This window comes from Papio anubis, chromosome 7, assembly GCF_008728515.1.
Source record: "Papio anubis isolate 15944 chromosome 7, Panubis1.0, whole genome shotgun sequence".
NCBI classification, from domain to species: Eukaryota; Metazoa; Chordata; class Mammalia; order Primates; family Cercopithecidae; genus Papio; species Papio anubis.
This window is the reverse complement of record NC_044982.1, coordinates 99,876,260-99,903,471: the sequence shown is the minus strand read 5'-3', so window position 1 is coordinate 99,903,471 and position 27,212 is coordinate 99,876,260. Positions and strand designations below refer to the sequence as shown.

The window sequence follows — 27,212 nt, the reverse complement described above, 5'->3', positions numbered from 1 at the left end:
ACAGTGTGTTACTAAGGGATGCTCAGGGCATAATTTGCTTATAGTTAATAGTTTAGTTTCACTTTTTTATTGTTGTTGGACAGAGTCTTACTGTGTCACCCATGCTGGAGTGCTGTGGCCCGATCATAACTTACTTTTGTCTCGACCTCCTGGGCTCAAGTGATTCTCTTACCTCAGCTTCCCAAGTAGCTGGGACCACAGGCATGCACCACCACACCCAGCTAATTAATTTTTTTTTTTTTGGTATAGATGAGGTCTTCCTGTGTCACCCAGGCTGGTCTCGAACTCCGGGCCTCAAGCAATCCTCCCACTTGGCCTCTCAAATTGCTGGGATTATAGGCATGAGCCACCACACCCAGCCTGATAGTTTTGCCTTTTAACTTGAGAACCAAGCTGCTGGTGAGATGTGACCCCACTATAAAAACAGAATGGCCAGGCACTATGGCTCACTCCTGTTAATCCCAGCACTTTGGAAGGCTGAGGTGGGCGGATCTCTTGAGGTCAGGAGTTCTGGCCAATATGGTGAAACCCCATCTCTACTAAAAATACAAAAATTAGCCAGATGTGGTGGCGTGCTCCTGTAACCCCAGCTACCCAGGAGGCTGAGGCACAAGAAACGCTTGAACCCAGGAGATGGAGGCTGCAGTGAGCAGAGATCACACCACTGCACTCCAGTCTGGGCAACTCTGTCTCAAAAAAAAAAAAAAAAAAAAAAAACAAAAAAAAACGGGTTAAAGCAGGAAGAGGGAGTTACTCCTGAGTGATTCCCCTTTGTTGTGACTACTGTTGTTTAGTACTTGCCTGAGCCCCAGAACTTGGTCTTTTTGCCGTTTCTCCTGTTTAGTGCCAGCTTCTGGCTTGGAAGCCCACGTTCACCACCTCCTCAATAAATAGATTTCTATCAGGAATATCTACCAGGGTTCTCCATGTTGCTGAAAAGTCCCTAGTTCAAGATAACCTTTAAAATGGCCAGCACCAGAATACATACATGCTAATTTGATATATTTTTAAAGGTAGAGGTTCGCTGTTGACTACTCCAGATATGTTTGGTCTCATTACACTGGTTCTAGAGAACTAATATTTTTAAAGGATGACTAATAGACTCATAGGAGTCTCTGGAATGAAAGCATCTATCTGTCCTCCTCATGTCTGTTTTATCATCCAAATAAGCCCTGCACACAGTGGCCAAGGCCCCAGTTGAAGTCTCAACCCTGCTCTCAACTAGCAGTGTGAATGTGGTCAAACCGTGAACTCCCTGGCCTCAGGGTCCCTGTGGTAAAGTGGGGTTAACAATATCTGCCCATTTCACAAAATTGTCATTGAAGGCAAATGAGATCATGTAAAAAAGGATTGAAAAACTATGAAGTGCTGTATAGATAAACAAAATAGCAGTTTTACTTATTATGTCGTGTTCAAAGAAAAAAGGTGAATAAATTCTCAGTCCCTGAGATTAATACCTCAAACATCCTTGATTTCCTTTGTTAAAGAACTTGGGGGAACATCCTTAATGTTTTTTAAGTTGTGAAGGGAGAGGCCCCAGGTTTCGCTCCGGGTGACATAATTTCTTTGCTGTAGTAAGATTCCAGTGGCATTTGCCTTAGCATGTATCTCGTTCTTGCAGCTAAATTAGAGCATGGTAACTATTTCCTCCCATTCCTTTTTAATCTGTGAAATCATGAGCCTTATTCTTGCCTTGTTAAGGAGGAGAAGCCAGACTACTCAGAGGACCTCCACGGAGCTCCTCAGCAAGTGGCCTGCCCAGCCTTCCCCTCCATAGCCCCTGAGCCATCACCACATTTGGGATATTCTTCTCCACCCAATTCCTTACTTTTCAGCTCATATCATCGCATTTATTGGTTTCAAGTCTCTTGTCTGGGTTGGGCTGGGAAGGAGGAACATGCAGGAATGGAGTGCCAGTCGCATTCTAGCCACCTGCATTCCCATTGAATGCAGGAGGTTGGTTGAACCCAGTGACAATTTTGAATATAAGTATTTTCGTCAGAGTTAGGCTAACATTAAAGAATTTTTCTTGCCGGGCGCGGTGGCTCAAGCCTGTAATCCCAGCACTTTGGGAGGCCGAGACGGGTGGATCACGAGTTCAGGAGATCGAGACCATCCTGGCTAACACGGTGAAACCCCGTCTCTACTAAGAAATACAAAAAACTAGCCAGGCGAGGAGGCGGGCGCCTGTAGTCCCAGCTACTCAGGAGGCTGAGGCAGGAGAATGGCGTCAACTCGGGAGGCGGAGCTTGCAGTGAGCTGAGATCCAGCCACTGCACTCCAGCCTGGGTGATAGAGCGAGACTCCGTCTCAAAAAAAAAAAAAAAAGAATTTTTCTTTGGGAAAATATTTTCTAAAAGTCTGCTGAGCCAATTCGATTCCATGATGAGTTTTTTTTTTTTTTAATACAATGCAGTTAAATTTTGTCTTCATCAGGGTTGTTTTCCATTTAAATTTACTACAAAGACTGGAGTCATTAATCATTTTTTTGACCATGTCATATATTATGACCACAGCTTCTGCTATAGCAAGTTCTCTTGTGACCATTAGTTCCACCAAGTCCAATTCTCTAAGTTAAATTTTACAGGTTTAAATGTTTTTATGAAAACTAGATTCTTCTGTCAATGTTTGGACAATCCCAATACTCAGTTATACCACATGCAGTTTTAACTATTGCCAGTTTTATTATCAGTTGCTTCTTTGAACAAGCCATTGGGAGATAAACAGGAGACTGATAATATATATTTATCAACTAATTATTTATTTTTTAAAAAATTGTGGCCAGGTGCAATGGCTCATGCCTGTAATCCCAGCACTTTGGGAGGCCGAGGCGGGTGGATCACCTGAGATCGGAAGTTCGAGACCAGCCTGACCAACATGGAGAAACCCCGTCTCTACTAAAAATACAAAATTAGCTGGGCGTAGTGGTGCATGCCTGTAATCCCAGCTACTTGGGAGGCTTAGGCAGGTGAATCGCTTGAACCTAGGAGGCGGAGGTTGCGGTGAGATGAGATCGTGCCAAGCTGAGATCCCACTGAGCCAAGATCGCACTGTTGCACTCCAGCCTGGGCAATAAGAGTGAAACTCCATCTCAAAACAAACAAACAAAAAATTGTGATTAATTTTAGACATAGAGATGAAAATAGAGATAGAGTAGAAGGAAATGGCCTCAAGTCAAAAGGGGATGTTCAAGATCGTTAGTCATAAAGGAAATGCACATCAAAACCACCAAGAGATGCCACTTCATACCCACTAGGATAGCTGTAGTAATTTCTTTTTAATGGACAATAGCAACTGTTGGTGAGGATGTGGAGAAATTGGGACTCTTGTATGTTCCTGGTTGGGAATATAAAATGGTACAGCTGCTGTGGGAAAAAGTTTGGAGATTCCCCAAAAAGTTAAACATAGAATTGCCATATGACCCAGAAATTCCACTCCTGGGACACAACCCAGAAAATTGAAAACAGATGTTCAAACAAAAGCCTGTACATAAATGTTCACAGCAGTGCTATTCACAATAGCCAAAAAGTGGAAACCATCCAATGTCTTTTTTCTTTTGTGGTCTCACTCTGTCGCCCAGGCTTTAGTATAGTGGCATGATCTCAGCTCACTGCAACCTCCACCTCCTGGGTTCAAGCAATTCTCCTGCCTCAGCCTCCCGAGTAGGTGGGATTACAGGCATGGGCCACCATGCCCGGCTAATTTTGTATTTTTAGTATTGGGATTTCACCATGTTGACCAGGCTGGTCTCAAACCCCTGACCTCAAGTGATCTGCCTGCCTTGGCCTCCCAAAGTGCTGGGGTTACAGGCGTGAGCCACCGCACCCGGCCTACATTCAATGTCTATAACTGATGAAAGGATAAACAAAATGTGGTATATTCATACAATGAAATATTATTCAGCCATAAAAAGGAATGAATTACTGATAACATGCTGCAGCAAGGGTGACTCTCAAAACATTATGCTAAGTGAAAAATCCCAAGACAAAAGGTCACATGTTGATGATTCTATTGATAAGAAATATATAGAATATGTCAACCTACAGAGAGAGAAAGCAGATTAGTGGTTGCCAGGGAATAGGGGACGGAGAAAATGGGAAGTGACTGCTTCATGCCTACAGGCTTTCCTTTTGCAGTGATGAAATATTCTGGAACTAGTTAGAGGTGATGGGTGCCCAACATTATGAATGTATTAAATGCCACTGAATTGTAGACTTTAAAATGTTATATGTATTTTACCTCAAAAAAGTCATAGGGGCAAAGTGATGAATTCAAAATGTGCTACTGTGCTTTAAGACCAGTAAAGATCATTGACAGGAGTCTTAGAAACTCTACTTTCCTAGATGTCTTCTTAAAAAAACAAGTCCAGTAGGCCGGGCGCAGTGGCTCACGTCTGTAATCCCAGCACTTTGGGAGGCCAAGGCAGGCAGATCACTTGAGGTCAGGAGTTTGAGACCAGCCTGGCCAACATGGTGAAACCCCATCTCTACTAAAAATATGAAATTAGCCAGGCATGGTGGCAGGTGCCTGTAATCCCAGCTACTCCAGAGGCTGAGGCAGGAGAATCACTTGAACCCGGGAGGTGAAGTTTGCAGTGAGCCGAGATCGTGCCACTGCACTCCAGCCTGGGCTACAGAGTGAGACTCCGTCGCAAAAACAAAACAAAACAAACCACTCCAGCCCTTTTGTGTGCTCAGATTTGCTTTTAGAAAATGGATGCATGGGGGGAAGAAAACAACACTTAAGGAGATTACCTGTTTCTCCTGTTTCTTATGTACATTGTGTTGCAGGTAAAGCAGATGCTGAAATAAATACATTTGAGAAGTATGTGAAGTGCTAAGAGGTAGGGACAGGGACAGAAAGATGAGCCTTCAGAAGAACTAGATGGGAACATGATGGTTTAATGTGGGCCATGGGGTATCAGGGCAGTAAAGAAGCCTCTTGAATCAAAGACCAGCCCAGCTCAAAACCTTTCAGGGGACGTCTGTCCCCTTCTGGCTGCCTAGCATTCATTCTTCCTTTCTAAGGGCATACAAATTTCCCCTTGGGAAAGTTCTTCTCTCCCACTGCATGCAGGTAATAAATCAAAGTGTGTTGCCCACCCACTCTGAAATTGAAGGCATCCCTTCTAGTTGCTGTACTTCTGGGACGTTGACTTTCGAGTGGAGTTGAGGGAACACTGGTACTGATGTTGTAAAAAGCACATCCCTGGAGCAGCCCCCTGGTTTCTTTCCTGGATCCTGCCCTCATTTCAAGCCTGGTTCTCCAGCCTCTTTTCCATTTAGTAGGCACCCCAATGTCCTTCTGTGTACTCCTTTCTTAAGTTAGTCAGAGTTGGGTTTTGTTGCTTTAAGCAATGCATCCTATCTGATAGAAACCTCAAATGCCGAGGAGCAGCTGCTGATGGGCATTTGGTTCACTGGAAAGGACTTGCTGCAACTTGCTGAGGTTTGAGGACTCAATCTCAGACAACATATCCTAAACATCTATTGTGTGCCAAGTCCTGTGCTAATTTGGTAGAGAAGTACAAGGGAGAATCAAAGGAAATAACAGTGAAGTCTGAGTTTAATCACTAGCTATAAAATAGTTTGATTTACAGCCAAGGGACTTAGGTACCATAAGGAAGAATTGGTCACCCACTGATTTAAGGCAAAGATGAGCATCAGTCAACTATTTTTTCAACTCTCTTTTTAAAACACCAGCTGTCCTTGCCTATGTGAGCTTCATCTGCTCAAAGACGTGTGTGTGTGTGTACGTACATATGTATATGGGGGGTGGGAGGGAGGCCCAGACCCTTGTGGTCTTTCCCACTGAGCAATTCTGTTAGTAAGCCAGATGTCGATTATAAATAGGCTCAGAAGATAAGGACAGGCTGACCTCTATATTTTGTTGTGGCCCAGCTTGTTTGTTAGTAACAAACATTTGTTAACCACTGGCCACAGCAGAACATTGGCCACGATACCATATGGATTAGTAAAGAAGTAGAAGAGACTGTTCCTACTTTCGGGGAGTTAAGGGTAAAACATGCCCAGATGCTTCAACTCAAGAATAGCTTTAAAAAATACAGACAGAAAGACATGCAAATTAGTGTAGTAAAAATGGAATATTCTGTAAAACATGGAGAAAGCAATAAAGTTTTACTATAGGATTTAATGGAGAGATATACCATGTTTTTGGATGGAACCCATCAGTATTGTAAAGGTGTCAGTTATTTCCTAGCTAATATATATTTGGCGTGTTTCCAATCAAAAATCCAATTTTTTTTTTTTTTTTTTGAGATGGCTCTGTCGCGCAGGCTGGAGTGCAGTGGCGTGATCTCAGCTCAGTGCAAGCTCCGCCTCCCGGGTTCACACCATTCTCCTGCCTCAGCCTCCCGAGTAGCTGGGACCACAGGTGCTTGCCACCGCGCCTGGCTAATTTTTTGTATTTTTAGTAGAGACGGGGTTTCACTGTGGTCTCGATCTCCTGACCTCGTGATCAGCCTGCCTTGGCCTCCCAAAGTGCTGGGATTACAGGCGTGAGCCACTGCGCCTGGTCTAAAAATCCAAAATTGTTATGGAACTAAACAAGTTAATCCTGTAATTTATCTGGAAAATAAAATGCTGAAATCTGCCAAGAAAATTTTGAAAAATAACAAAGGCAGCCTGCACTATCAACTATCGAAGTGTCTCATAAAGCTGTATTAATTAAAGCAGTGTCATACTGGCATATGAATAGACAAATAGATCAATGAGCTAGAATAGAGAATATAGAACCAAACCTAAATATTTAATTGAGAACTTGGTGTATATTAAAGATGTCAACTGAAAGTAGGGAAGGGATAGGCCATTTATTGTGCAAGGACGATGAGCTAGTCTGTCAGAAAAAAATGAATTATATCTTCCCTTCACTCATTTTATAAAAGTAAGTAGATTTAAGGTTAATACATTTTCTAAAACTATAGAATTAATAGAAGGAAATATTGGGAATTATGTTTATAATTGGGTATTGCAATAGCTCTTTTTGAAACAAAATGCAAAACACAAAGGTTTTAACAAAAAAACAACAAAATCTATTGTATATTTTAACTTTATCTGGTTGTATCACCATAAAAGATATTTTTAACTATAAAAGATATTTTTATAACTATAAAAGATGTTTTTAACTATAAAAGATTAAAAACTAGGGCCGGGCGCAGTGGCTCATGCCTGTAATCCCAGCACTTTGGGAGGCTGAGAGACTGAGGTGGGCCGATCACCTGAGGTCAGGAGTTCAAGACCAGCCTGGCCAACATGGTGAAACCTCATCTCTATTAAGAATACAGAAATCAGCTAGGCATGATGGTGTGCATGCCTGTAATCCGAGCTTCTAGGGAGGCTGAGGCAGGAGAATTGGTTGGACCCAGGAGGCAGAGGTAGCAGTGAGCTGAGATCGCTCCACTGCACTCCAACCTGGGCGATGGAGTGAGATTCTGTCTCAAAAAAAAAAAAAAAGTACATAAAGTTAAAATATACAATAGATTTTGAGAAAACATTTGTAACATATAATAGATAATAGCTTAATGTAGGGATAATAAAAACAATACTTATAAATCAATAGAAAAATATAATAGAAAAATAGACAAAGGATATCAACAGATAGTTCACAGAAGAGAAGTACAAATGACTAGTAAACACGAATCAGGGAAATGCAAATTCAAATAAGCAACTTTTTTTCAACCATAGATTGGATCAACTTTAAACACAAGTTGAAACAAGATACCCATTTTTTGCCCATCAAAGCGGCCAGAATGTAGAAGATCAATAATGCCAATTATTAATGAGGGTGAGGAAGACAGGTACTTTCATTCAGTATTGGCGGGAATGTAAATGGACCCATCTTTTTTAGAAGGCAACTTGGCAGTATCTACAAAATGTAAAACGCACATACCTCTCAGTTCCATCACAGTGCTTTCTGTATGCCCTCTCATCAGGCTTACAAGGAGGAGAGCGCAAAAGCAACGATGTCTCCTAAGGACCAGGCCTAAATTGGCACAGCAGTCTTTCTGCCACCTTCTGTAAGCCCAGACAAGCCACAGGCCAGTACAAATCACAGGGAGGGAATCTAGCTCCTGGCAGAAGAAGGGAATAAGTGGAATTATTGGCCACTACATTTTCAGACAAACTACCACATAGATAGAAAAAGCGTATTCCCTCATGTACCATGCAGCATTTTTTCAGTATTTATGTTTATATAAATTGCAAAATATTCTATTGTTTTAGTCCATATTTGCTTCCTGACCTAAACCATGTGACTGGGCACCTATTGAGTTTTTTGTTTTTAAATTTTTTTCTTGTGGTCTGTGGATAAGTTGTATAAACAAACAACTACACATTGAACCCCACCATAGTAAATGCAGTCTAAAAATTCAATTTTGTAAACCCTGGTGTTGTATTATTATGAAGTTAATTAAAAACAGTGTTTTATCAGTAGGTGCTATTGTCATAAAATCAAATCTTGTGAGACTTCCACTGTGTATAATTGATCTTACACTGAACTGAGAAAGTCCCAAGTGATTCTGAGGCAATTGATCCCTAACACACACACACACACACACACACACACACACACACAGAATTATTGCACCCCACTCTGAGAATGGGGTTAGGTAGGCTGGAAAGAGGACAGTCACCAAACGCCAATCATGTAATAGCTGAATTCACATTATTATGGCACATATTATTTTAAAATATATTTTTGTATATTTTAAAAACATGTATTTGTCCTTTTAGATTTACTAAGTGTCTGTATGTTCTGTTCATTGAAGCAAATCTCCCCTAGGTGTGTAATGTACGTCCAGTGCTCTGGGGATAGAGCTAGAGGTGAATGAGCAGTGGGAGGGGTTTGCTTGAAAAGAGTTTCTAAAGTGATCAAGTCACCTGGGTGCTAGGACAGAGCTGTGCACGGAGAAGGGGCAACTCCCCCAGCAACCTGATTGGAAGTGAGTCTTGAAAGACAAGAAATAGCTGGCCTGAAGAGACGCTGGGTTTGAAGGAGCATTCCAGTCAAAGGAGACAGCTTGAGCAAAGACTCCTCAGATAAAAGTAGTTCAACACCAGGTGTACCTGTTCTGGGTGGAGTTGGGGCCAGTATTTTAGGTTTATTTGAGCTTAGGCGGAAAAATTAAGTGAGTACTAGGGTGTAGCCGGCCTCCTAGGCCAAGTGAGGACCCATGCAGTGGAGGGTGGGGGCCAGGCTTGTGTGTTGAGATCATCCCTCCATTGGCAGGTGGATGATGGAGTAGGTGAGAGCAAGACTAGAGGCTAGGAGGCTGCTTGGGGGGCTGCTGCCAAGATTCTGAGGAGGTGACCTGACTCTAAACTGGGAATGTGGCATCAGGACGGTCACATGTGTCATCATTAAATGTGAAATCTTTGAATAGCCAAAAAGAAATTTTACTTTATTCTTTTGTTCTATTTTCTGAGATTATATTGTATTCTAAACATGTTCAGAAGGTAGGCATATGAAATTTACTCATTCTTTTGACATTTTTAAGCTTAGCATATTTCCACTTTTAATTTATATTATAAACAACATTTTCTTTAAACATTACTCCAGGAGTGATCAAAAGTTTGATTTCTTGGATAGTCCTCTCCCTCTATGCAAAACTTATTATCTAACTTGGTTGTCTGAAATCCTTTATAAGTTCTGTATCTAGATCTTGTGTAGCGTTTGGTTGTCCAATTGACATTTTTATAAGCTTGCTTTTTGTTACTGTCATAATCCACTCAGCTCTTATAAATGCCTTTGCCTGCCTTCCAAATGCCATGGCTTTTGCAGTGATATTTGCACCTGTGGTGTTATGCTGGCAAGTGACTTCATGTCCTTAATGTCTTAAAATACTCTTTCCTCTCCTCCCCTCCCCCGAAAAGGAAGCTCATCTGGGGACTGGTTTGCTTAAGGTGATAGCTTCACTTCTCTTAACTTTGTGTAGATTTCATTAATTACACATACAAGGAGTAAATCAAAGGATTTTGGGGATCATCTGGTTCTGAGAGAAATGATAGGCAGGAATTGACAAGTAGGTTAAGGTAAATTATTAATAAAACACTCACCGCTGCCATATAATACAGAGGGCAATGATTGATGTCACTACCATTTTATATTATATGACTCCAGTTTATGTAGGATACAAATCCTGGACAACAATCAAGCTTGGGCTAAAAGCCATGGCAGTGAAACCAACAGCAGTTTCAGTAAATGGAGTCATCTTGTACTGTGGTTGTAAACCATAATCATTTCTTAGTTGTAACTTGGAACATCTTCTTTTCCTGGTAATTAACTATTTGTGATTTTTGCACTTCCTACCAACGCCTAGAGTCACTCTCTGTTTTTACAATGGACTGTTGTTAGTGAGGCTTCATGCCTTGCTTAGGCTAACAAGCCTTTACCTTTAATCAACCCAACAAATATTTACACTGCACTGCCCTTACAGCACATTCTCTGGAGCATACAGTAGTGCCCTCACCCCGCAAGGCACTTACAGGCTCTTAGAAGAATTTGCAGCCCTTCCCAGCGTAACTGAGAGCAGCAGATTTGGCTAATGGAATAACCACTGCAGCTGTGGCCTGTCTTGTTAGGGAAAGAAGTGAGCATTTAGTGAGTGTAGGCACTGTGCTATTTCATATACATCAGCTCCTTTAATAATGAGCTAACTTGTCAAGTTAGAATGTGTCCAAAATGTATCACTTGCTTTCTTTTTATTCTATATTATGGAAATAACCCATGTTGAATTACTTAAGAGTTACCCTAAATTGAAATCCTCTCTTTATGTACATGTCCTGGCTGATTTCTAAAGCTAATCTGATGCAGAGTGTATTAGTAAATGGGGAAAGGCGGTAAATCTTGGTATGGATGTAATGTAATAAAAACCTCATGTTTATGCTTTGTGTGCAGAATTTGCCGGGAAAAAAATAGGTTGAAAGACTTTTGCTAAAAGATTTTTCAGAACATTGCTCAAGGAATATAGAGAAAATTGACCTCCTTTGTCCTTTCTTTAGATACATTCCACCATTGATCTGGGGGAAAAGTGGACACATCCAGACAGCCTTGTATGGGAAGATGGGAAGGGTGAGGTCGCCACATCCTTACGGGCACCGAAAGTTCATCACTATGTCTGATGGAGCCACTTCTACATTCGACCTCTTCGAGCCCTTGGCGGAGCACTGTGTTGGAGGTGAGCTGCTTTAGATTGTATGGTTGGGCCATCACTCGGAGAAGGAGCACTAGTCAGTGGAGAGCACAGCACAGTATGAATACTCGTGCCACTCACTCTGCCCGTGGCATCGGGGGCTGTTGGGAAGTCTGCTGGGATTCATCACTTAGGAGCAGCCCGCAAAGGTTAGCTTCAGCGTGTGTTTGCCAGTCACCATGTAAAGCTCTTCAGAACTCATTGTAGAATAGTTTTTAATCCTCTTGTGAAATACAGAAGCTTGATGTAAGAGGATGAGGGAGTGCTTGGAGCCCAGGCACCCCAGGACCAGGCTTCTGGGTTGATAACAGCAACAGAGGCCAGACCATTCTCAGTGCTTCATGTATACTGTTATCTCATTTAATCCTCAGATAGTGCTGTGAGGCTGGTATTTACTATCCCTACTTTACTGATGAGGAAACTGAAGCTCAGAGGTGCAGTATAGGCTGGCGTTTGTTGGATAAGCAGTAGATAAAAAGGCTCTCAGGTTCCCTTTGCTTAGGTTTCCCTGGACAAAAAGACACATTAAGGTCGTATCTATCATGCAATGGTGTAGGACACCTATTTCTGAGAAATAACTGAAATGTTCATTGCTGCTGGAATTTGGCATTGTTCTGTCTAGCCTATATAATAAGCATTCATTCTAAAATGCTTCGTAATGAAGACTTTTGAGGAAGTGGAGTTAGGTACAAGCATCCTTTTGAATGCTGTTTCTACCAGAAGTGAACATGTCTTTTGCATTATGTAGTATTCCAAAGCACCTAGTTTTTTTTGTTTTTTGCTTTTGTTTTTTTTTAAATAGGAACTCAGAATTTATTTATGGGTAAATTCCAGTAAACATATTAGGTATTTAAAGTGGTTAGAACTGCTAAGTAGCTGGTGACAGAGATTTAACTGATATTCCCTCTGCCTGGAATGCTGGTCCCCAGACCTTCACGTGGCTACCTCCTCCTTGTCATTCAGGTCTCAGCTCAGACATCACCTCCTCAGAGGGACTGTCTCTGACTCCCCTAACTAATGTTTCCTTCTCAGTAAATCCATCACGCCTTCCTGCTTTAGTTCTTCATGGTAGCGTCTACTCTCTAAACCTATTTGTGTGCTTGTGTATTATTTATCTGCTAGAATGTAGGAATCCCCAGAGCCCAGAATAGCTGGCTTCTAATAAACGGTCATGGAAAGGATGAATACATGAATAGATGAGGAGTTCACATTGTGTTTATAAATCTGTAGCTGGTTTTTCCTATATTTATTTAAATATTATTTAAAACAGTTAAATGTTTTCTTTCCCTGATTTCTTTTTTTTTTTTTTTTTGAGAGGGAGTCTCGCTCTGTCGCCCAGGCTGGAGTGCAGTGGCCGGATCTCAGCTCACTGCAAGCTCCGCCTCCCGGGTTTATGCCATTCTCCTGCCTCAGCCTCCCAAGTAGCTGGGACTACAGGCGTCCACCACCTCGCCCGGCTAGTTTTTTGTATTTTTTAGTAGAGAAGGGGTTTCACCGTGTTAGCCAGGATGGTCTCGATCTCCTGACCTCGTGATCCACCCGTCTCGGCCTCCCAAAGTGCTGGGATTACAGGCTTGAGCCACCGCGCCCGGCCTCTTTCCCTGATTTCTAATGCTTTTTCTTCTTCTACCACTAAAGCACAAAGTTTAGTTTGACCATCTGCTCTTCCTACCAGGACCAACATGGGAAGTTGAAAAGGGCAGAACAGTGATTCCTCCTTGTACTTGCTCATGTTTTTCCATCACTCCTGTCCCCAGAAATGACTGACAAAGGTGCTTCCAGGGAAGGCAGTATTTGTACCTAAGACGTACTCTAAGAAAAACAGCCCTTTTCCCCCTTTTCTGATTTTTTTTCTTTTTTTTTTTGGAGACGGAGTCTCGCTCTGTTCGCCCAGGCTGGAGTGCAGTGGTCGGATCTCACCTCGTGATCCGCCCGTCTCGGCCTCCCAAAGTGCTGGGATTACAGGCTTGAGCCACCGCGCCCGGCCTTGATTTTTTTTCTGACTATAAAAGGAATAAGTACTCATTTTAGAAAATATGGATAACACATTTAAAAAATAAGAATCACCCGTAATTTTGTCACCCAACATATATTGTTAATGTTTTGTTCCATTTTCTTATAGTTCTATGCATTGTTTTTCCAAAATTTGAATTATCATACATTATATTATAAAGACTTTCCCATGTCATTAAAAATCTAAAAGTCTTCAAAAACACAATTTTAATGATTGCTTAATATTCTACAAGGTGGTCATATTATAATTTAACCATTCTATGTTTGGGCATTTAACTTAATTACAACTTTGTAACTATCAATAATTATGTCATCCTTCATCAGAAAATTTTAGGCAGGATTTCAAGAATTGGAATTTACTAGGTCAAAGCTTATACATTTTATAAAGAGATGGAGTCTTGCTGTGTTGCCCAGGTTAGAGTACAGTGACTGTTTACAGATACAATCATCGTGTTCTACAGCCTTAAACTATTGGGCTCAAGTGATCCTCCTGTCTCACCCTTGCAAATAGTTGGAATACATACATGTGTCACTACATCCAGCAATTTACAAAATTTTTAAGGTTCTTTATGCATATTGGACAATTGCTTACTAATTCACATTTCCCTTCCAGCATTAAGAATTTGTAAATTTTAAAAATCTTAATTTGAACAAAAATTATAATCAGATTTAATGACCTAAGCACCTCTTTTCTTTTAAATAAAAGTATATATTCATATTTTTAAGTAGGCAATTTGTACTCATGATAGAAAGTTCACAAGGTACTGACAGTATACAGAGAAAGTATCTCGCTCTCTGTCCTCTACTCTCCATCCCTACCCCAGCTCAGTGCTACCCACTCCCAAGGTTCTTGTGTATGATTCCAAAGATAGTGGATGCATTTATAAATATAGATATCTTTTTCTCTTCACACAAAAGGCAGCATTATTATAACTCCTTTCTGTATTTAGCATTTTTTTCACTTAATTTGTAGAAGAGCTTGCCACATCAGTGTATATAAAAAAGTCTCATTATTTTTAAGGGCTTCATAATATTTCATCACTTAGATAGGCAATAATTTATCCAACCAGACCCTTATTTCTGGGCATTTAGATTATGTTCAGTCATATGCAAAAGGATATGTATTGCATGATTGAACACAACCTAATACATATATATTATTTTACATATGTACAATTACCTCTGTAGGATAAATACCTGAAAGTAAAATTGCTGGGTCAAAGGGTCTGTGCAAATACCACTTTTTATTTTTTCATTCATTCATTCATTCATTCATTCATTCATTCATGTAGAATTTCTTACAGAAATTAAGAGTAATGTTCAGGAATTTCTATAGCAATGTGACAGAGTTAATTTTATATTTGTTGAATCTTATAGTAGAAAATTGAGGTTTATATATTTTTCATTTCATTTTTCTAGTAATTAACTTTTATTGTCTTTTTCAAAAGTATGTGTTCATGACCTACTGGACATTTTCAAAACCAACCCTTCGCTATAAATAGCTTGAGAAACACTGACATAGACAGCTCCAGCTAGAAGGGAAAAATTCTTCCCCAGAGAACTGAGTGAAAGATGTATGTTGAATTCCCTCCCCCTGTTTTCTAGGCCAGTGAAGTGTAATTGTGTCCATTTATCATGTCACATTTCTTGGATACATCGGGATCTCTTTCTCTACCCTGTAGATGATATCACCATGGTCATCTGTCCTGGAATTGCCAATCACAGCGAGAAGCAGTACATCCGCACTTTCGTTGACTACGCCCAGAAAAATGGCTATCGGTGCGCCGTGCTGAACCATCTGGGTGCCCTGCCCAACATTGAACTGACCTCGCCACGCATGTTCACCTATGGTAAGCATGGCTAAGTGGAGTCCTCCCTTTTTCTGCAAGTGTGCTGCTACTTCTGCTTCTGCCTTGGTTTTTTTTTTTTTTTAAGTTTTAAACCTATGCCCATCTGTAAGAGATGGTAGGTTACACGGTTATATCAACAGCCAACTTGTACTGGGCATTGATGATGCCACGCCTCACACCAGCCTTTGAGATGGGCACTGTAACCACCCTCACAGAGGCAGAAACTGAAGCTTACAGGGGAAAGTCTTGCCCAAGGTCCCCTAGCTAGTAAGAGTCACAGCAGGGCTGGGAGCCAGGTAGATCGGGTAGCAGAGCTCATGCCCTTCAGGACTGTGCTATTCTGATGCTCATTCATCAGGACTCTTGTGACTGGTGGGCAAGGGTGTGATGAGGCATGTGAATGTCAGTGGGAAGGGAGCCTGACACAGTAGCAGCTCACTGGATTTTAGGTTCCTGGGGAACAGTAACTAGATCCTGTATTTAGACAAATGCTTCATTTTTTTTTTTTTTTTTTTGAGACGGAGTCTCACTTTGTCGCCCAGGCTGGAGTGCAGTGGCGTGATCTCGGATCACTGCAAGCTCCGCCTCCCGGGTCCATGCCATTCTCCTGCCTCAGCCTCCCGAGTAGCTGGGATTACAGGCGTGTGCCACCATGCCCGGCTAATTTTTTGTATTTTTAGTAGAGACAGGGTTTCACCGTGTTAGCCAGGATAGTCTCGATCTCCTGACCTCGTGATCCACCCGCCTCGGCCTCTCAAAGTGCTGGGATTACAGCATGAGCCACTGCACCCGGCCAACAAATGCTTCTTGATTTGGATTAAAATTGTGTGTTAGCTGGGCCAGGTGTGGTGGCTCATGCCTGTAATCCCTTCTCTAGTAATTAATTTTTATTGTCTTTTTTTTTTTTTGAGACGGAGCCTTGCTCTGTCGCCCAGGCTGGAGTGCAGTGGCGCAATCTGAGCTCGCTGCAAGCTCCGCCTCCCGGGTTCACTATGTTTTCCTGCCTCAGCCTCCCAAGTAGCTGGGACTACAGGCACCTGCCACCACGCCCAGCTAATTTTTTTGTATTTTTAGTAGAGGCAGGGTTTCACCGTGTTAGCCAGGATGGTCTCAATCTGCTGACCTCATGGCCTGCCCACCTTGGCCTCCCAAAGTGCTGGGATTACAGGCATGAGCCACCGCGCCCAGCCTTTTTATTGTCTTTTTCAAAAGTATCTTACCGGACATTTTCAAAACCAACCCTTCACCATAAATAGTGCACTTTGGGAGGCTGAGGCAGGTGGATCACTCGAGGCCAGGAGTTCGAGGCAAGCCTGGTCATCATGGCAAAACCCTGTCTCTACTAAAAATATAAAAATTAGCTGGCACACGCCTGTAATCCTAGCTATTCAGGAGGCTGAGGCATGAGGATCACTTGAACCCGGGAGGCAGAGATCATACCACTACACTCCAGCCTGGGCAAGAGAGCAAGACTCTGTCTGAAAAAAAATAATAATAATAATAATCCTGTTTTAACTAAGAGTCTGGCTTCTGGACTACTTGTTCTTGATTCTTATTAGCTCTTTCTTTAGATTATGTATGCACACATAAACATATCTATCATCTCACCATAACTATAATTTTCTATTTCTTCAAACTACCCTTCTGTCTTTATCAATGTATACATAGTTTTTATTTATTGCAGTCATAGCATGTATATCTATGGTAATTTATTTAAATAACTTTATATTCACCAACATAAAGATGTTTAATCTTTTAAGAGCCACATTGCTGTTACTAATCTGTTATAGTTTATTTAACTATTTATCTTTGTAGGACATATGGATTATTTAAAGGTTTTCAGCATTTTAAATAACAATGCTATAAATACTGTATCTCATACATAGAATTATTTTCTCTTTAATGACCTTGGAGTAAATTCCCAGTAAAATTGTGGAGTCATCTTTTTTTTTGCATATTTGTACATCTTGTCAGATTGACCTCCAGCAAGATCATTCCAGTTACATTGCCACTGGTAACATGCAAGGGCACTGTCTCCTATAAGGGCAGGTGAGGGAAGGTCACAGGTATGGAAGCATGAACAGGTACACCTGCTTTGTGCCAAGCAGGGTTCTGGGTGCCCTGAATTCATTTCCTCTTCTGTATTCACACCCACAACTGAAGATACCCATTTTACAGACTCTGTTCTGTTCAGCAGTTTGGTCAGTAGCTTGATAATATAGGTGAATTCGGCCGAGCGCAGTGGCTCACACCTGTAATCCCAGCACTTTGAGAGGCCAAGGTGGGCAGATCACGAGGTCAGGAGATCGAAACCATCCTGGCTAACATGGTGAAACCCCGCCTCTACTAAAAATACAAAAAAGTAGCTGGGCATGGTGGCGGGTGCCTGTAGTCCCAGCTACTCGAGAAGCTGAGGCAGGAGAATGGCCTGAACCCAGGAGGTGAAGCTTGCAGTGAGCCGAGATCAGGCCACTGCACTTCAGCCTGGGTGACAGAGCGAGACTCTGTCTCAAAAAAAAAGAAAAGAAAAGAAAATATAAGTGAATATCCAGATTTACAGACAGCACAGGCACATGGGGAATAGTGAGTGTGTGGTAGACAGAATTGGACCCAAAAGTCAGAAATAGGCCAAATCAAACACAAAGAAAACAATGGGGAATAATGGTAAGGTCTTGTGCTTGGATATATAGATTGTCTATACAAGTAGAAGATCGGGAGGCATGGCTTGGCTGCAGGGCCAGGATGGAGATTTGGGAGCACTAACAGTACAGTGTGCCAACAATAATACGAGAAATGTCAGTGAGAACACTTAATGTGCACCAGACACAGTGCTGATGTCACATGTAGGCACAATCTCTTTTATCTCCACAGCAACTCATGGGACCACAAAATTCTGATGAAAAAACTGAGGCACAGAGAGGTTAAGTGATTTGGGCAAGGGCACAGAGCCAGTAAGTAGAAGAGCTAAGAGAGGAGCCTGGATCTGGCTGCTAGAATCATCTCAGCGATAGCACAGTAACTGGGTCTGTATGGTCTAGGCCTCCCAGGCCCAGAGTGCTGTACTGTGCAGCTGTAGGCCAGAGAGACCAGATTGGAAGGCATTACCACACCAGGTCAGGGGAGTCCAGCAGCCGAAGCAGCAGAGAAGAATAGGTTAAGTGAAGGCCTTGCTCCCAGAGAGTACCTGGGTCAGGAGACAGGCTGTGGATCCAATGCCCTAGCACTGCCACTGATGCTGTGTGTAGCTTGAGCAGTTTCTTAAACTCAGTTCCAGATTCTTCAGCTGCAGTAAGGTGGAGATACAATTAAATGTGGGTTACTGAGGACTTGGTAGGCAGTTGATTAACATATAGTAAACATTTATTGTATGTTAGGTTCATTATTTTTGTTTTTTTTTTTTGTTTTTGAGGCAGAGTCTCACTCTGTCACCCAGGAGGGAGTGAAGTGGTATAATCATGGCTCATTGCAGCCTCAACCTCCCAAACTCAAGCGAGCTTCCCACCTCATTTTTTATTTTTTTGTAGAGACAAGGTCTCACTATGTTGTCCAGGCTGGTCTCAAACTCCTGAGCTCAAGCAATCCACCCGCTTCGCCCTCTCAAAGTGCTGGGATTATAGACGTAAGCCAGCATGCCAGCCAGGTTTATTTATTCTTATTCAAATACTTGAAGGTATATTCATGTTGGTGAGAGATTAACCATGCTCTTTGTGACCCAGATAAATAAGATGTGTTCTGCCGGGGAGATTTGAGTATCGTTAAAGAATTACAATACAGGGCTGGGCACGGTGGCTCACACCTGTAATCCCAGCTCTTTGGGAGGCTGAGGCGGGCAAATTACCTGAGGTCAGGAGTTTGAGACCAGCCTGGCCAACGTGGTGAAACCGTGTCTACTACAAATACAAAAATTAGCTGGGCGTCGTAGCAGGCACCTATAATCCCAGCTACTTGGGAGCCTGCGGCAGGAGAATTACTTGAACCCAGGAGGCGGAGGTTGCAGTGAGCTGAGATCACACCACTGCACTTCAGCCTGGGTGACAGAACAAGACTCCGTCTCAAAAAAAAAATAATAATTACAATACAGCATGATGAGTGGACTAATACGCGGGCCTGGTGAATATGCTGCAGCAGCATGGAGAAACCAGCCTGGATCTGTGGGCGAGGAGTCAAGTTGTGGGAGGAAGAATTCTCCCAGGAAGGGCATTTGAGCTGGGTTCTCAAAGATGAGCTCCTGAATGGAGGCACTCATAAACAGTTGGAGTTTATAGACAGGGGAGTGGGCTGTGGAAGGGCAACCCATGCAGAAGAGCAGCATTCATGGCTGCCTTAAGAGCACTCTATGTTTGGGCTGAGGAGCTGCCTGTGAGCATGGAAAACCCTTGGAGATGAGGTGAATCCATCAGGGGAGAGCTTCAGGCCCCCAGTTTTGAAAATTAACTATCTCCTTTAATCTGTGGATGGTGTTGTTACATTTTATTTCATCAGAATTTTAGAAGCAAATTTCTGTAGTTTATTATACTTTAGAAATGTTCTAGAAAGACAGGTTACCTAGGAAAAAAATGGGTGTTTTCTTCTAACCATACTATTTGTTTTTTTGTGTGTATCAGTACATGTTTTACTTGTTAATAATTTCTTTTAACCATTGGAGGATAAGATCAAACAAATATGACATTAAAAAGATCAGAAATCCAGAATTTGGATGCTTTGTTGAAATGTAAAAATTAAAACATCTTTGGTAGCTCCAAAGAGCCGAGAGAGAGAAAGCGCTATTGTTTTGTTAGGTGCTATTGTTTTGTTAGGTGCTATTGGTGTAATTTTAGTTTAAAATAATGTTTTTAGTAAACTTTTTCCTGAGCTGGTGGAAAAGGAGCAATCCTTCACCAAAGGTGACCTAACACATTAGAGCAAAGCGCATGCTTGTTACTTTTGACTGGTCGATTGAGGTAGGTCCACAGTTAACATGCTAGAACCGGAAACCTTTTATCATAGTTAATCATGTCCTCATGTAAGTGTGTTAGCTGTTGATGTGTGGGCTTTCTATACTTTAGTACAAAGATCTTTGTCAACTTTTGTTTCTACACCCAGTACTGTTCTCAATTTTTAATTATTGTTGCCTTGCAATAAGGCCTGATATCTGATGGTACCAACCCTGACTCATGGCTCTTTGAGTATGCTCTTGTCTCCCTACCTATTTTTTAAATTTGAACCACAGAATTATTGTATCAAGTTCCATGTTGAGTTTTTGTATTAGTCAAGATGGACTAGATTATGCTGTGGAAGCTAACAACTTGGATCTCAGTGGTTTAAAACAATTGTTTCTGTCCATACTATCCATTCATTATGGCTTAGCTGAGGGGCCTCTGTCTCCATTGTTATGATCCTCACTCAAGGAACCAGGCCCACAGAGCATCTACCTGCTGAAACATTTCCCAAGGGTAGGAACAGTGTGGCTCTTGAAGCTTCTGCTCAGAAATGACAGAGGTCACTCCTGGTCACAATTTAGTGGTCAAAGTACAGTACATGACCAATCCTAACCTTAGTGGGGTAGGGGAGATGCATCCTTCCTAGAGATGGAAAGTAGTTATTGGTGGTGAACTCTCGCACAGCTTATCACAATTTCTGAAGGGAACTTTAATATATAAATTAATGTAGAAAAATTTATAATACTTACTTTTCTCATCCAGGAGCATGACCTTTTCCTTCAAGTCTTCCTTTATTTCTACCTAAAAGAACTTCTAGTTCTCTTTGTGTAGGTCAGTTTGTTGTCAACATTAGAATTCCCCACGGGAGCTCTTAAATACCAGTGCCAGTGGCTTAGCTCTTGGGGAGTCTAAGGTACAGCCAAGGTTTTTCAGAGCCACAGATATAGGTTTTATTTCTTGTTCCCTCTTTAGTTTTATTTTTCTATTTTTACTTTTTTACTTTTTATTACAGACAATATGCAGAAGTAGGGAGAATAGTAGAATAAACCCCAGTGTACCCTTTACCCAACCTCAACAGTTGTTCAACTCATGGCCGATCTTGTTTGCTTTATAAACTACTATTTTCTTGCATCCCCTCTCAAAGATTGTTTTGTTTTGTTTTGTTTTGTTTTATTTTATTTATTGACACAAGGTCTCACTCTGTCGCCCAGGCTAGAGTGCAGTGGTATATAATCTCAGCTCACTGCAACCTCTGCCTCCCGGGTTCAAGTGATTCTCCTGCCTCAGCCTCCCTAGTAGCTGTGATTATAAGCACCCGCCACCACACCCAGCTAATTTTTGTATTTTTAGTAGAGACAGGGTTTCACTATGTTGGCCAGGCTGGTCTCGAACTCCTGACCTCAGGTGATCCACCCACCTCGGCCTCCCAAAGTGCTGGGATTACAGGCGTAAGCCACTGCGCCCAGCCTCAAAGATTATTTTGAAGCAAGCTCCAGACAGCCTGTCTAGTTTCACCTGTGACTATTTCCAGTGTATATCACTAAGATACACAGGCTCTTTGTAAACTGTCTTCATTTGTTAGGACTGCCATAACAAAGTACTACAGTGGGAGTGGCTTATACAAGAGCAATTTATTTTCTCACAGTTCTGGGGCCTAGAAGTCCGAGATCAAGGTGTCAGCAGGGTTGGTTTCTTCTGATACCTCTCTTATTGGCTTGTAGATGCTGTGGATTGACACTACAGTCACCTGTGTCTCTATCTGATATCTCTCTGTGTCCTAATCTCTTCTTGAAAGGACACCAGTCATCCTGCGTTAGGGCCCACCCTAACAACCACATTTTGGCTCAATTACATCTTTAAAAGCCTTATCTCCTAATATAGTCACATTCTGAGGTACTGGGGGTTAGGACTTCAGCATATGAATCTTGGGGGAGACACCATTCAGCCCATAATACAACAGAAGCACAAGGGCATCATCACAGCGGAAACACTTAAAACAGTATTCCTCAAGAGCAATTCAATTTCCCCATTGTCTTTCTGCTTTTTTCCGTTTTAATTCATTTGTTCAATTTAGGATCCAAGTCCATATATTCTAGTTGGCTGATAGGTCTCTTACGCCACTTTTCAATCTCCTTTCCCGCGTTTTTAACAGGTCCCCAACCAAGTAAGCCTCTCTTCCAGGTGGGATCACTGGATGTGACATTGGGGGAGTTCTCTGGATCCCCAGGACATACTGCAGTCCACCATCAGGCCCCCTGTTCCCACCCTGAGTATATAGAAATTCCAGGCACTGAACTCCAGGGCCTGCTAATCCCAGGACTGCACAAGTTCTGTTTGGAAGGCCCTTTTGTGGTCTTCACTTGGCTTCTCCTTGTCATCCAGGACTCAACAAAGATGTCACCCTCTGAGAGAGCCCTTACTTGACTCCTCTCCTCCATCTAAAGTTGCCCCACCCCAAAACCCCGTCATTATTTAATGCCCTTCCTTACTTTCTTCAAGGCACTTAAGATTTGAAATTAAGGATTTGTTTTCATAATCTGTGAAATTATTTGTTTATATGTCTGTTATCTGTCTCTCCATCCGAAAAGTGCACTCCCTGAGAGCAGTTTTTTGCGCTCCCTGCTGTAGCTCCCCAGTGCCTAGAATCTTGCTTGGATGATAAAAAGCACTCACTGCATCACTGTTTACTGAATGCCTACTGAGATGGGAACTGACAGTTTGTGGATGTAAGACGATACTTTACATCCACAAACTTTACATCCCAAACCATTGTGCCCTACATGTGAGTTTTCCGTTAGGCAAATTGCCTCTCTTTTGAGCAGATGTCAGGCATTCAAGTCACTGTGAATATCCTTTGGGCTTTTTGCAACTGTGATCTTGACCAGAAGAAAACTAAAGAGGGCATTAACATGAAACTCTATATTCTTCTCTTCCTGTTATGCACCTGCCTCGGATCTCTCTGAGAAAATTGTAAAGGATCTTTTCCCGTTTATCAACCCAATTCTGTTCCAAACCACATAAGCTTTGCTAATGTGATTAGAAATTGTTGAAAACAGATCTGCCTTGCACAGAATTTCCTAAATGGATAATTACGCATGCTTGTGACTTAGAACCCTTTGCGCTGCCTTTGAAAGATAAATTCATTAAGGAAAATCCTTCATGACAGCAGTTACCATTTATCTCACTCTAATGAGTGCCAGGCATGTGCTTTCATTTTACGTCACTTGATCCTTACTGCCTCAAAGGTAGGTTTTAATTAGTATCCCCACTTCACAGGCTTACAGAGGTTAAGTACCTCGCCCTGAGTCATGCGACTAGTGAGTGGCGGAACCAGCCTTCAATCAGTGTGACTCTTAACCCCAACTCAATACCACCTCTGTGGTAGTGTTCATTTCCTATTTAGGATACTCTTCATTAGAATACTGAGGAGCAGGGGTGATGTTTCATTATTTAAAAAGACTTTTTCCTCACTTTGGTGGTAGTGGTCATTACTGTTCTTACTGATACCTATTACTTACATAGCATCTGCTGTGTGCCAGGCACTGTTCTGAGTACTTTGTAGGATATATTAAATCAGTCACCCCCCTTTTATAGGTGAGGAAACTGAGGCCCGGCAAAGATGACTAACTTGCTCCAAATCACAGAGTTAATGAGTGGGCAGCCCAGGCTTCAAACACAGGCAGTCTCACAGTCTAGTCCTAGAATCCGTGCTCCTAAACAACAGGCTCCATTGCCTCTCCTTAGGTTTAAGGCAAAAGAGCATCCAAGAGCATCTCAGAGCCACAGAATTGGGCCTGTGGGTTTGGTCTTTGATCTTTTGTTCATCCAGCATCCTCCAGACAATGTTGGGGCCAGCCTCTGCAGTGGGAATACAGGTGTGAGTTCGAGTCCCTGCCTTCAGGAAGATCCCAGTCTATGAGGAACTCTCACCATCTAGTTGGGGAAGGAGGGTGCACAGTCACAATTAGTCTAAGCTTATTGGCTAGGTTTGTCCAAAAGGAGTATTTACTAACAGCAACCTTTTCACAGACAGGGACCAGATCTGCATTTTTAATTTTTATATTATTGTGTGTTAATCTCCTCTATCTAGTGTATCACTTAGAGAGAGATGGTCAGGAAAGGCCTGGTTGGGAGATGACCTGTGATTTAGAGTCCAACAGCTGAGGGTTTGACTCCCTGGTCGAGAAAGCTGAGAAAAGCTGTTAAGAAATTTGGCAATAAGGCCCAGCATGGTGGCTCACACTTGTAATCCCAGCACTTTGGGAGGCCCAGGCAGGTGGATCACTTGAGCCCAGGAGTTCAAGACCAGCCTGGTAGAACATGGTGAAACCTCGTCTCTACTAAAAATACAAAAAGCCAGGTGTGATGATGCACACCTATAATCCCAGCTACTTGGGAGGCAAAGGCAGGAGAAGCACTTGAGCCTGGGAGTGCAGTGAGCCAAGATCACGCCACTGCACTCCAGCCTAGGCGACAGAGACTGACCATCTTAAAAAAAAAAAAAAAAAAAAAAAAAGGCAATAATATAAAAGTACGTGGCATAGAGTCCAGCAAATACCAGTAAATGATACTGATTATCATCTTCATTGGCCCTTCACTCTAACTTTGTGTTTTCTGTGAGCCACCTTAGAGGAGAAAAGGCAAACATTTACTTGAACTGTTAAACGACCTTGCCTCTGCATCCACTTCATACCTCATGTGAACTTTGGAATTTCCGCAAGGACCGGTTTAAGAACCTGCTCGTGTTGAGCATAAAATTCTTCCTTCTTTGAGCTGAGTCTGAGTTACAGCTCTGTGTACAGGGATGTCATCTGTGGTGATTATTCTGCAGTATGCAATGCTTGCTTTCCAACTGGATAACCTTCAGTATTGGCCTCCTGGCCAAATCTGTTTGGGCCACACGCCTCCAGCTCAAAGCGACTGGCTTCTATATTCAGAGCCAGCCCTTAAAATCAGTACTGGAAAGATGTTTTCACTGTAGTACATGTTACATTTTAACCTTCTAAAAAATGTTTATTTTTTTTTAATTCCTCACCACTTACTTTTGTATAGTTCATAAATTCTTTAAACTGGAAAATATTAAATATGTGTCTTTTGATAAAGACATTAGCCAACCTGAGTAAAAATAAACATGAAGAACACCCACAAGAGTAAAGTTTACCAAACTGTCTTAAATTTCTTATTGTGCCAAGCGAGGTAGCATGCAGCTGTAATCTCAGCTACTCAAGAGACTAAGGCAGGAGGATAGCTTGAGGGTAGGAGTTCAAGACCTGAGTCCCTTAGGATCATGAGCCTCCTAAGAACTTAGCACCCATCTCCCACCAAAATACCAAGCTGGGGCATTTGGCATTGAAAATGGCCTTGAATATTTAAATTGCTTTTTCCTGTGAGTTTAAACAGGGAAGAAGTGGGCCCTGCCCTTATTTCTAAACTCTTGAGTCTCTGGCATTAGACATCAAGCTGTGAGGAAGTACCTGAAATCACAGCATTGTATTCTCTTGCTTGAAGGAGGAACTCTTTAATGTCCAATATAGCAAGTCCTCGTCCCTAAAAAAAATTTCTTTTAAAGAAATAGGGTACTCTACTGAGTCAGGCCAGGTAAACAACCCTGTCATGTGGGTGAGGTCAATAACACTTGGAAATAAAGGAAGATGAAGAAGTCATGAAGATTTTCTTGAAGTGAATTTATTATAAAGAGCCTAATCTTTAATTGGAGCACTGCAGCAGTAGACATGTTGGCTTACTCTTTATTGACATAATTGATTTGCTAAACTAGACAATGTTTGGAATGTGAATGTTTTTGTCAGTGATTCTGTAGGGGACCAGTGAATTCAGGAAGCATTCTGCCGCTTCTCTCTTTGGCCAAGTGCCTTATCCCAACAGTCCATTATTCATGTTCAGAGCACAGTAGAGGTAGATCAAATCCACTAGCCAAAGAATAAACTGAAAACCAGAATTTTCCAGCTTGTGGTTATTCTGGCCTCCATATCATACCTTCATATCTTGAAAGTTTTATCACCAGAAAGTCAAGAGCCAAGTAACAAAGGATCTTATTAGTTTGATCTTGATTTAAAGAGAGAGAGAGAGAGACAAAAATAGGATTAAAAACATTATCTTCTATGTCAAGTGAAAGGAATAAAAATAACCTGGCTTTGGCCCCCCAAAGGTAACTGAGTCCCTTAAGATCTTGAGCCTTCTAAGAACTTAGCACCCATCTCCCACCAAAATACCAAGCTGGGGCACTTGGCATTGAAAATGGCCTTGAATATTTAAATTGCTTTCTCCTGTGAGTTTAAACAGGGAAGAAGTGGGCCCTGCCCTTATTTCTAAACTCTTGAGTCTCTGGCATTAGACATCAAGCTGTGAGGAAGTACCTGAAATCACAGCATTGTATTCTGTTGCTTGAAGGAGGAACTCTTTAATGTCCAACTGGGTTTAATACAGGAACTTTCTTGTTTTTTAAACTATCTTTTGGATTAAGGCTGCAGTGAACTGTGATCATGCCACTGCACTCCAGCCTGGGCGACAGAGTGAGATCCTGTCTCAAAAACAAACAAAATTTATCTCTTGGGCTGAGTACAGTGGCTCACACCTTTAATCACAGTGAGACCTCATTTCTACAAAAAAATAAAAATAAATTAGCTGGGCATGGTGGCTCATGTCTGTAGTCCCGGCTACTCCAGAAGCTGTGCCCAGGAGTTCAAGGCTGCACTGAGCTGTGATCATGTCACTGCACAGCCTGAGCTACAGAGTGAGACCCTATCACTTAAAACAAACAAATATATATACAAACAATCTTTCGGAACCTCAAGCTAAGGTCAGAAAACTTGGTCTTGCTTAGAGGACGGGACTTCAGTCTTAGAAGGGAGGGAGGCCCTCCTCCATATAATTTCACATTCCAATAGAGACACTTTTGAAAAGGGACTTTATTAATAACTTTATAATGATAATTAATAACTTTATTAATAACTGCATCCAAACAACAAATTCCAGGACCCTCTTGGAGAGACTAGGATATAGGGTTACCTACCTTTAGCATGCTGTAGAGATCACCCACAATCCAAGACATCTCACTGTAAGAGTTTCAGGCAGTGATTTTTAAGGAACTTCTATTTTGTTTTTACTGCTTAATATCTCACAGTCTTCTATTAGATCATAAACATAGGTGTTTCGATAAGCTTCTCATGTCTACCATTTTCATTGCTGTAGACTCAATTTTGG

The 27,212-nt window shown here is 41.9% G+C and overlaps 1 protein-coding gene across 6 annotated transcripts in view; it reads left to right on the top strand.

Moving 5' to 3' along the window:
* The window catches only part of ABHD2 (abhydrolase domain containing 2), a 118,497-nt gene that overhangs the window by 54,792 nt on the left and 36,493 nt on the right, over window positions 1–27,212 (top strand). For all 6 annotated transcript variants that reach the window (XM_031668372.1, XM_003901360.5, XM_009210891.4 and 3 more), the window contains 2 exons: window positions 11,019–11,194; window positions 14,905–15,072. In XM_031668372.1, coding sequence (XP_031524232.1) covers window positions 11,019–11,194; window positions 14,905–15,072 — 344 coding nt within the window. The remainder of the gene's footprint in view (window positions 1–11,018; window positions 11,195–14,904; window positions 15,073–27,212) is intronic.